Source organism: Diceros bicornis, chromosome 7 (assembly GCF_020826845.1).
Source record: "Diceros bicornis minor isolate mBicDic1 chromosome 7, mDicBic1.mat.cur, whole genome shotgun sequence".
NCBI lineage: Eukaryota > Metazoa > Chordata > Mammalia > Perissodactyla > Rhinocerotidae > Diceros > Diceros bicornis.
This window is the reverse complement of record NC_080746.1, coordinates 74,616,755-74,628,839: the sequence shown is the minus strand read 5'-3', so window position 1 is coordinate 74,628,839 and position 12,085 is coordinate 74,616,755. Positions and strand designations below refer to the sequence as shown.

The window sequence follows — 12,085 nt, the reverse complement described above, 5'->3', positions numbered from 1 at the left end:
TTCTCATCTCACTCCAACAGAAGCAGCAATAAAATCAGAAAGCAATACTACTCTTTAGTAATTACATAATCAAGATAACAGCATTGGGATAAAATGAAGAATTTGTTTCAGCTTCTTGTTCAATAAGCCTACTCCTCATTTTTAGATATGAAGATGAGAAAGGTATCTTGTTCAATAAGCCTACTCTTCATTTTTAGATAATGAGGATAAAGGTATCACAACCAAATACGGGAAACTGCTTTCTCTTTATTTAGGCCTTCGGAAGAAAATTAACTTTGGTCACATATTACCTTAAAAAAAAAATCCAGTTTTACATATTTCTAAATAGATAGGACCAAATGATCAAAGAAATAATTTCTTCTGTAAAAACTGGCCAAATTTTATCAAAAATCTAAGATACAATGTAATTCAAATGATATAAAGACTGCTTGGGATCATAACATTCCAATTGTATGCAAGTTTCAACTCCATCCTAACAGGTGTGAAAAGTATTTGCTCTCATGTTGCTTTGGTCCAAAAGAGTAGAGCTGAATCAGTATGAGTAAACTATGTACCTAAATCTTTTGCCAACATTAATTTAGACTGTTATCGGCAGCAGAATACCCATGATGAATAGTTCTACTATAACAAAGTATAATAAAAGAATATTTTTCATCACAGTATCAGATAAACTTTTTATAAGAGAAAAATATGAAGGAACAAAAAAAGATGAAACAGCTACTATGAACAAAAAATAGTATCTCCCCCATAACTGTATTTAAAGGGGTAAAAAGGTGAGATTAGAGGTTTGATGATGCTAATATGAAAGGAAATTGAGTACTGTATTTATTTCTTATTTTATACAACTCTTACTCTTTACAAAAATGGTTATAGTCATGCCCATAAAAGTGTAACCCATGGCATCTGAAAGCAAACACTCTTTGTAATTATTTAAAAGGGCCTTTTTAAAAATTATAATACAAAGGTCTGTGCTCTAGAAGCAGTCCTCCACTGTGCATTATAACAATAAGGCTTACTTTTAATACAAAGACTAAGTGTTTGGGAGTTATGAACCACTAGATTTAACAAACATCATTTTATAGTTGCTTTTTGCATCTTTTTTGTTCTTGGGATCCTCCACTTCATCAGGGTGCTCAGCAGCCTGGAGTTCTTCAGCAGATTCTTCTTTCTCTGACTCCGAATCACTCTCAGAGTCATCTGGACTTTCAGGATCAGGTGAATCATCATCATCATCATCATCTCCAGCTACATCACCCTCTCCATCATGATCTTCTACCTGGAAACATCAATCACCAGGCTCTTAAAATAAATACAATTATCCAGTACAAAAACTGGGAAAGACCCTAATTTTTGTCACAGTCTTAAAACGGCCCACTCTCTAGCCATTAAATCAACAGTTTTAAGACTGTATTATGATCAGAGGCTGCGAAGGGAAGGGCTGAGAACGCAGGCATCTTCATGTGTTTTATACACTGGGACTTGAATAGGATTTTAAAGGCTCTGAAGACCACTCACCTGTGCCCTCTCCCCCTAGTTTGAAAACAATTATATCTTCCTGCAAGAAACAATATTTTTTTAAGTAAATAAGGCAAGTTAACCATTGACCCATGGAAATGTGGAAAACAGTTACTGATGTTTTGCATATTACAATACTTGAGAGTAATTAACCACTAGTTATAAGAAAAGAGATGACTTAGGAAACAACTGAGAACTCTCCTAAACTAGTCTTTACATGAAATATTTCATCTAAGTCGTGAGTATGTTGTTCATGCCTATTTAAGATGTGCCCTAATGAATATCTAAGCAGAATTTACATTAAGCTTGTATCAGAAAACATATTTATAAAACTCTCAAAAATATCTCTTCTCATTATCTACAAAGACCTAGTTGGGCATATAAAAATACTTTAAGTAACTGTATAAAGAAAGCTTTCTACATAGGATTCTTGATTGCTAGAGAAATGTAACACATATAAATTACATCAAATTGGAAATTGATCATCTTCCCATTTAATGAAAATATATGAATTACTACCTCACTGAAGCCAAGTCCACAATGTCGTCGATATCTTCCTGATAATTTACTGTCCATACTTTGCTGATATTGAGACTCCAGTTCTTCATTAATTTTCTTGTCTTCTTCCCCTGCATGTCCAGTGTACTTTGGTTATGTTTCAGTCAAATTAATAAAAATATTTGATTACACAAAAAAACCCATAATACAGATGCTATTATATTCAGGGCTGATTTCTCTGTGACTAATTTTACAATGAATTTTGTGGATGGGTTTCTATACCATAGGTAGTTACCTAACAGACATAAAATAATTGAAGGATGTATTTAAGATTACTTCTTTAGTAACCAACCCTTTGGACTACAAAAGTGTTTATAAAAGATGAAGAACTTATATTGTTGTGTGTTAATTCAAACTAGACACAAGAGTCTCAGAACTCCCTCAAGTTCAGATATTGTAAATATTAATTACCGATAACTTTGGGCATTATTTGTTTTAGCTTATTTATAGTCTAATAAACTGTTCTCCAGAAAATAGAAGTTTTCTCCTAGTCACATACAAAAAAACCTCCAAGAAACAAAAGCTTCTGTCCGTCTTTGAATAGAAATAATGAAAAAGCATGCAATTCTGTTCAGAGAATAGCTAAATATAATGACTTTGTAATACCTCTCCTTTATACCTTTATTTGCATATCAGTTTATTGACGCAACATAAACCTACTTATTTTATCACACATTTGATATACATTTTTTATATATTCTGTCAAATGTAAGTTATGAAGCAGAATACTAAACAATCACCTATGAACTTACCTCTCAAGAACTAGAATAGTACCAATATCATCGCAGCTTTCTGTGCATGACATTTTAATTTGTAAATATGAGAAATTTCACTTTTTAATCACAAATGGTGATGCTTTGCATTATTTTTACTCATAATGCCCCCAGCTTAAAAAAGTAAATGCAGCAGTTAAATATATTTCCATTCTGCAGAGCTCAGAGACTCTTTTTGATTTTGTAGCAATGCAAATCCATTTGAAATAACTGCTTAACACCAGACAAATAAAAGACCTATTAATTTCTAAAATGTGCTACATATTCTAGGTCAGTATGAAGTTAAGTAATTTAATTAAAAGTTTTGTTAAAATATATCTATGTTATTATGCCGTGTTATTAATAATGCCAATTTTCAATAGGAGAAAACTTCACTTTTCAGCAGCCTGAACTCAAATCTAAATTCAAATTCACTTCCAGTTTTAATAAGCTTTTTTCCCCAAAATTAAAAGAAAAAGTTAATTTATTCAGGCTTTGCAATGAGTTTACATTCTTCGAAGATTTCAAAGCAAAACTTAATGAATAAACTAAAAACCAGTATAATATGCCAACTATAAATTACTTAGCAAACTATGTTATAAGACAAAAAAAGATATAAATTCTACACATACTACAGTTGGGAAGATGAGGCATAAAACCTCACTACAATTAAAATGTATGTTGTGACTCAGTAAAAATGAAGACAGGAAAAGGTCAGTGTCTCGGCAGAATATTGATGTATACTCTCAAATCTTTTAAAAATTAAAGTATATACTAATTGTTACAAGATATATGTAACATGTTTACATATATATACATTTCCAATTCTAATATTTTAATCATTAACAATTATACACAGAAGTTAGAATATCCCAAAATACGTACAAATATTTCATATTCCAAATTTAGCACCTCCACTTTAATTATATTTTACTTTCTTACCTGTTCGGAAGTGAGATGTTGATTTGTGATCTCCTATGACAAGACGACCAGTATGTTCTTTCTATAAGAAGGCAGAAAATGTATTAGAATTTGAGACCACTAATTTAATACAGTTATTGAGTGTCTATTATGTGCCTAACACTATTGTAGGCTTCTGGCATACAGTGAAGAAAAAGGACTAAATTAAGATCCCTGTCTTTATGGAACTTACATTCTAGCAAAGGCAGCTATGTGGAGGGGGAAAAAAAATCAATAAGTAAATTATAGTATGTTAGAAGGTAGTAAGTGCCATTGAAACAAACAGAGCAGAGTAAGGGGGTAAAGAGTATGTAGAAATCAAGTTGGAATTTTAAATGGATGGATAGATAACTAGAAAATTGAGTCAATCTAAACATTTTCTTTCTTAAAAGGCCAGTGAAATGAGTTGCTTTAACTTTCCCACCTTCTGTTTCTGATGCGTCAGACATATCTCATGGAGAGAAAGAAAATGAGATTATTTAGCTAGATAAAAATGAAACAATAGTCACACGAACAAAGTGATAGATCTTTAATATAAAAAAATGAAAATAATTACTATTTACAACATAACACAATCAAATAGCTAGCTCGTGACTATTTGACTACAATGAACACCCAAGCTCAAACTGTAAAAAAGAATAGAATTTAAAAAACCAAGTTCTATAAAAGAAAAAAATAAATCTGATTCAGTTACCAATTGATCAGGCTACATAATTACTTTCAATTTATTAGTTCCAATCCACTCTTTGTGGTTCATATTCAGTTACATAAGGTAAAGAAATAAACTGTTCACTAAAACAGAGTGAAGGTGAGATTAAATATGACTTTGCAAAGCAATCTTAACCAATCATCTGTGAAGATACAGTAAATAACAAATCTTCCTACTTTGAAATGATGACAGATACATTCTCTATACCCAAAGATGATACTACTGAAAAGCTTCAAGCATTAATGCTTATTGCCTTACAGGCTATTAACACATAAGCAAATCACTGATTCAATATGCTGCTGCTTTAGATTGCAGAAGACACCTTATTAACAAGATCTGAATATATATAATGGCATCAAGTTATTTCAGGATGATAGTATTACAAAGAATTTAACCTATGTTGACTAGCCAGCCCATTTATTGGTAGCCAAATTTCTAAAGATTTTATTTATTTATTTATTTTCCCCCCAAAGCCCCAGTAGATTGTTGTATGTCATAGCTGCACATCCTTCTAGTTGCTGTATGTGGGACGCAACCTCAGCATGGCAGGAGAAGCGGTGCGTCGGTGCGCGCCCGGGATCCGAACCCGGGCCGCCAGCAACGGAGCGCACGCACTTAACCACTAAGCCACGGAGCCGGCCTGGTAGCCAAATTTCTTTTTTTGTTGTTGTTCAATCTGTTCTTTTTTCCCCCCCGTTGTACTGAGATATAACTGACTATTGGTAGCTAAATTTCATACATTTTATGTTGGGGTGTTCTTCCCTAAGTACTTAAGAGTTTTCATTCTACTAGGTTAAGCACATTCCCTAAACTATTACTTACTTTATATATCCTTAGCAAATCTTTTATTTGCATGAACCAAGAGAAACTTCAGACTACTTTCTATGATAAATTGCAAATTATTGGGAAATTTCGATTGAGCTATAGAAATACTTCCTTTGTATAGGTCTTAACGTTTTCCATGATCTCTCCCTACCCTCAACCTCACTGTTCTAGTCTGGCTAACTCATCCTTTCAGATTCAGATCAATTCTATTTCTGGGAAGCTTTCTTGTGCTAAGCCAGAGTCAGCTACCCTTGTCTGCTGATTCCACAGCACTATGTGCATAGCTCTTTCATAGCAATTATAATTCCTATATTGTCATTATCTGGTTTCCTCCATTACATGATAGCTCCAAACATGCATTATTGATCTATGTGACTCCAAGGCACCTAGTACAGTGCCTAGCATGTAGTAGTCAATCATTCTTGGTAAAATGCATGAATGCATTCTCATATGAATAACAAAAAACAAAGAGCAGAATTTCATTTTAAGGAGCTTAAAAGAGAAGAAAGTTTTCCTATTTCTTCCACATTAGGTTTGTAGGAAAACTACTGGGACAAAGTTAGGAAAATAAATTTACTTGCTTGCAAAAAATAAATGTCTAGAGACCACTGTATTTGCATGTAAAAATGAAGCGCTAGGAACAAGAAGAATTTTTTCCAATAGGTGATGTTTTCCTGGTACCTATATTTTATATCTTCTATTATGTTAGTCAAACTGAAAGGGATTTTAAAATATATTGAACATTTTTAAAATTAGGTTTTTGATAAAGGCTATTCCCTTGGCTACTATTTCAAGGACTGGAAGGAGCTATAAAATATGAAAGACCTACCCAATGGTCTGCCCAGAAATACCTTGTATCAAATTATCAAGCTAACAGATGGCAAATAATAAACTTTCACATCTTCTTCCTTCCATAGGAGTCTCCTGAAATCAAATTTTTTCTCTATCTAGTCTTGAAACCTTACTGCTCAGAGGTACTCAGAATCCCAAAAGTGGCTCAGAAATAGTATAAATTTCAAGTGCTCGGTTAGGTTGACTATATTTCTTAAAGCCTAAAGTAATCATACAGAACAGGAAAATGGGATCCAAGTGTATTCAGTCCTTCTCACTTAACATACACAAAAGGCATTATCTTCACAGAAAAAACAAAAATGTGTACTGTCTGATGCTCACCTTTCCAGCGCCCATCAGTCTCAAGAACTTTTGTTTTCTTTCTTCATTACCTAAGTCTGCTGCCTCCCAATTGCTAGATCCAAGCTGGAAAAGAAATTAGCCAATTTTTTTTTTTTTTTGAAAAATAATAAAAAGTAAAAAATTTAAAGTCTACCAGTAAATCCCAAGGTTTTTTTCCTGTCAGTTTAACAATAAACAGGGCTCATCCTTACTTAGGAAGTTAAGTATATGCATCCTATTTGAATTAAAACACTTTTTCTGTTACCTCAAGGCAGAATCCTTTGATTCTTTTGCAGCCAGAGCTCTGGTTCTCAAGTTTCCATCTATCAGAATCACATGGAGGGCTTGTTAAAACACCGACCGCTGCGCTGGGCTCCACCCCAAGAGTTTCAGGTTCAATATGTTTGGGGTGGCTCTCGAGGATTTCATTTCTAACAAATTCCTAAGCGATGCTGATGCTGTTGATGTGGGGGACCACACGTTGAGACCTATTGCCCTGGAGCCTTGCAGGGCCCTAGAGCATCTAGTACTTTGAACCCAAAAGGCTGCCAGTTGTTAGCTGTTAAAAACTCTGGCTTTAAAGATATTCAAAAGGACAGTATAACATCAGTCTACTGGACCCAATTTTAGTTTTTCGCTTTCTTTTTTGAGCTGTTCTAGTTGTTTGTAAGGATCAATGTCATAACTTTTATTCTTTCTTAGAGGTCTTCCAAAGAAAGACAAAATTTACTTAATTTTTAAAAAAAGAATAGAATAAAACTCATTCTATCTTGTAATTATCAAATGGGTCTGTTGAACTTTTCTATAAATCTAAGAATATTAAATTCTAGTGATCATATTTTTCCCTACATCTTGAAACAAATGTAAGAATTACTTCATTATAATTCCCTACATCCTCAAAGAAATGCAAGACTTTTTTCATTATAATTCATCAATTATTCCCAACTATGCTAAAAATGACTAAAATAAGAAACTAGAAAAATGGTAGAAGAGTTTTCTCATCATGGTGTCCAAAGTATTGCATCATCTTTCAAGACATCACCTCTCTGTTGTATGCTTCTAGCTTTCTTTGGACACAGTGGAGAATTCAGAATTTTTCATTTCTATCCGTAATGGCAACTAGGTAAAAAATTGAACTGACAGAAAGCATTTCACAATTATTAAGACGAATAAGAAGATGAATGCACAATAACAGGTAGTGTACTCTAAACTAATGATGATGGCAAGATTAATTGTATACGCAAAAATCTTAGACTATGGGTCTTTGGATGATGAAATACTAGATAACTTTTCTTCAAACCAGGAATCAATGAGAGAAAGAAAATAAAAAAGGACAAAAAAGAAATATGATACTCTCATCTAGAGAGTCATTCAACAGGAAGGACTTCATCTTGCAATATTTTGCAATAAGAGCCTGGAGCATCCTGTTTTTCTGAAAAGATGTGACTGTTTCATTTAATCTTTTATGCTATTTGCACACCAAAATTTACTTGATATGGTTTGTAAGTGGACAAATGCTGAAGATAGGTATGTATACAAAGGTGACCACAATGAGTGCAGAAACGAAAACATTCATTGGATTGATCATTGTAATAGCGTTTATAATCTAAAAATGAAAATGTTTTGCAATTATGGAGCAGAGACAACGTCCTTTTTCAACACAAAATTATGAGCAAAGGTTTCAAAAAATTCTTCAAGTATTTTATTTTGACGATGCAAATGCAAGAACTAGAAATAAAGCTAAAATCTATTACAAATAGATTTGAAATCTGAAATTATATGTTCCAGTTTCACACATGACAACTGATGAGCAGTTAGCTGTATTCAGAGGATGCTAATCATTTTGGGTATATATGTCAGGAAAATGTCAAACAGAAATTTGGTTTGCTATGGTTAAACTCATATTAAAATTTCTAATAAAGTTGTTTTTTCACTATCCCTTTATTCTTACTGTTGAAAATTAACTGTAAAAGACTACTATAAAAGAAACAATGACAACCATTTCTCCTGGACATATGAGAGTTAAATATTTGTACCACAATGGACATCCACTTATGGTGCTTCTAAATTCCTTTTGGTGAGGGGCTTATATGCTTTCTTGATTTTGGCTACCTAAGTTCCAAATCTCTTACTTCTTTCCATCTGATAGCTCATATCTTTTCAAAGACCAGTTAGTTCCTAACTATTTCTGCCTCAATATAGTTAAAAAAATAAAAATTGAAGTACTAGTGAAGCTTAAGTTCTGATTCTCACTAAATCACTTGCTCTCTGTGAGCCTGGACCTAGCATTTAACTTCTTAGTTTTAACTCCTTATGTACATAGAGATGCTTCTTTAAAAGACTGTCTTAAGAATAATAACATCTAAGAATTACATAGTGTTTTACAACTCACAAATCACTTTTCACTTAGATTCTCTCAAGAGTCCATTTAATAAATAAGGACACTGAGGCAAAGAGGCTAAGCGACTTGCTTGGATCCTCTGCCCTTAAGTCCTCTGCTTTTTCCACATCATACTGTACATGATCAAATGAGACGGAGTATGTGAAAGTAGTTTATGAACTATAGTTATAAAAATATATAGAATTAAATTAAAAACAATTGTCTAAAACCCAAAACTTTCCCAAACTCTCTATAAAATTGCAAATGTCTTCAATGTCTTTACATAAGTAACCTTTCATTTACAATTTAGAATCCTAATATTTTTTTCAATCATGAGGTCCTTCTGGTTCTTCCTTTCAAAGACCTTAGCATACAACAGCAAGTATCTTGCTCAAGAGCTACATTCTGAAAAGTACATGGGTGCCTGATACATTCTTAGAGGTTTTCCACCAGTTACTAAAATTAACCTCCCCACTCCTCCTACTCCCTAAAAGATAGCTTTCATTTCTCCAGTCCAATGAAACCATTTTTAAGTTGTCTTCATCCTTAATACCCTTTATTATAGAACTGCAATAAATTTTCCTCCTCTTCAATACATACTGTGGTAATGCTTAGAATTTACTTCTAACATTGTCAACATTTTACCAGAGTTGGATTCTGTAATATCTTTTAACATGTTTTGTTACCCCCATTTAACATGTGAGGTCAGCTGGCAAAGAAAACTTCAATTATCTTTTACATGCAACGGATGTTCATTAGAAACTGATGATTAACTACATATTATAATTAGTTGACTTTCTACAATTTGGATGTATATTTGAAAAATGTAAAATTTTTGTATTATATTATTTTCAAAATATTTTAAAAACAAGTACTTATAAAATTCCTATGAAAGAAAGTGACAAAAAAAGCACTATCAAGGAACAGGTTACTGTATTGTACTACAATATAAAATTAGCAACATAATTATTTTTAGGTAGTGTGTGAAGGTCCTAGGCCCTAATCTTGAATTGCAACTATAACCTTGTCCTTCAAAGAGAATGCTTATAGGATTGGAAAAGGTCTTCAAGTTCATCTAGCTTAAACTGATTCCATCAGAAGCTTAGAGAATTACTTAATCTCTTTAACTTTCTGTTAAATTACCTAATATCACCAAGAGTTTTCCGCCAAGCTAAAAGGACTATTTCTCTGCGTCTACCAAAACAGGTGCCTGACATTCTAGCAATCAAATCACAGTTAAATACCAGGCAGAAAACAACGTTAACAGCTTTTAAAATGGCACCCAGGTTACTCAAAAGCCTAGATCAATTCCTGACAAGTACTGGATTACCATATTAACATGAAAAGATCTAAAAGCCAGTTGTAGGGAGGAACAGAGGGCATGAATAAATCTCACTATATAACCATTCATCCTCAAACCTTTACTGATTACTAATCTTTCTGCAAAGCTAAAATCAATTTCCTTCAAGAGCCTTACCATTCCGGACCTAACCCCGCCACTCACCCAAAAAGGGTGGGTCTTAACATCATCTCATTTGCTACAACTGATGCACTCGTTTCAGTGAGTCTTTCACGGTTAACAAAGTATTACGAAAGGTACTGAACTGCACTATAGAAAATAAAGAACTCTACACGTTCAGAAATTGATAGTGCTTTCAACAATAACTGAAAGAAAGCTAGACATCGTCCCTTCATCTCCCTTAAAGATGACCTCTCCATGACCCCTCACCAAAATTTCCCCATCAACGTTCCCAGGCAGTTATCCATTGTCTGAAGGACCTAGTTTTACATTTACTGGTTACTGCAGTCTCCATGACATTGCGCTAGGAGCGAGGACAAATATACAAAAAGGCTAAGATAAGCACCACACTTATTCATCTTTGAATTCCCAACACCTGACATGGCAGTAAATATTTAACGGATTATTTTAAAGAATGAATGGTTTGCTATTTAAACTGACAAACTTTGGAGGGAGGAGAGGGAAGGGAGGTACTTGACATCAAAATGGGCTTCTAGGTCTCAACGGCTTAGACCTCACCACCCTGCGCCAGTACCAAAGTACTCCCCCGGTACAATTTTTCCCTTCAATATTGTTCTCGGTTTACTCTTAACAGTACACTACAAAAATAATTCCGGCTGGAAAATTCGTCCAAATTGGCACGAACACCTTGACATTGTCACAGGCGCATTTAAGCCTAAAACAGAGGGATCCTGCTGTCTCTATCCTGAGTAGAAAGGCCCGACAAAAAAGCTTCATCAGCACCCAAATAGACAAATATGATCCCTTGACTAAGCCCTTTCACTTCCCGACCATTCAGGATTTCCCTCCTCGATCCCCTCCCCCCACCCCAAGCCCCCTTACGGAGGTCTCTGGTTCTTAGCGTGTAGGCCTCTTCAAACCTTCCGACCCTAATGAAGGAACGGAGACACTCCCTTTCTTCTGGATCCTCCCCCTCGGCCCTCTCCCTTCGGGCCACCCCAGTCGCTTTCCCTTTTTCATCCACCCTTCCGGGCCTACCGCAACCTTTAGTAGGCCTCAACCCTCATCCACTCCGCCATTGTTATTTACATCGTCGTCTGGGGAGGCCGAACGCTTCACCCCGTGCGGATGTGACTCCCTGGCAGCGCTCATCGTTGCGGGGACCCCGATAGGAAATGCCGAACCCACTCGTAGTTCTCCTAATCCGCGGCGCCAGCAGCCAGCAATCTACCACCAGCCCAAACAGCGCCACTCCAAAAGGCAGAGGGCCTCCGGGCCTTCTCCGCCACAGTCGTCACCGCTGCGGATGCTCGCCACTCCGGAGCACTCTGGGAGTTGTAGTTTCCTGGCTCACTCCAGACGGGCCTGAACAAAAGAGATGGATGGATGACTAAAACTAGAATTCCCAGGAAGCCCAGCGGCGCAGCTCGCGCTGTGTGGCGGGAGTGCCCCCTGAGGCTCCGCCTTCTTCGGCTGGTGGAGGGAGCTTTCCGCGGATGGGTATGGCGGTGAGCGTTAAATTCGAGCTTCGTCGCCACAGAGAGTGGTTTAAGACTGAGTTTCCGCGTTTGTCTGTGAGACGCTGCCCCATAGACAAGTGCACCTGTCATGGTTAAGCACCTAGGTTTAAATGTAATGTCTGAGGCTTATTGAATCCTCGCAAGTGCTTCCCCCTCAAGACAAAAACTAAAAAAAAAAAATGGCTTCTACCTTTCCACCATGGTGGTCTCTAT

General features: G+C 35.4%; 1 protein-coding gene across 1 annotated transcript; it reads right to left on the bottom strand.

The window, feature by feature from the left end:
- Positions 1-226: 226 nt before the first annotated feature.
- C7H11orf58 (chromosome 7 C11orf58 homolog) lies at positions 227-11,632 on the bottom strand. The gene is made up of 5 exons (XM_058546048.1): positions 11,442-11,632; positions 6,493-6,576; positions 3,768-3,828; positions 2,035-2,144; positions 227-1,276 (listed from the first exon to the last, which is right to left on the bottom strand). The coding sequence occupies exons 1-5, from the start codon at positions 11,502-11,504 to the stop codon at positions 1,046-1,048; spliced, it is 549 nt and encodes a 182-aa protein (XP_058402031.1). The 5' UTR covers positions 11,505-11,632; the 3' UTR covers positions 227-1,045.
- Between the last annotated feature and the right edge of the window lie 453 nt (positions 11,633-12,085).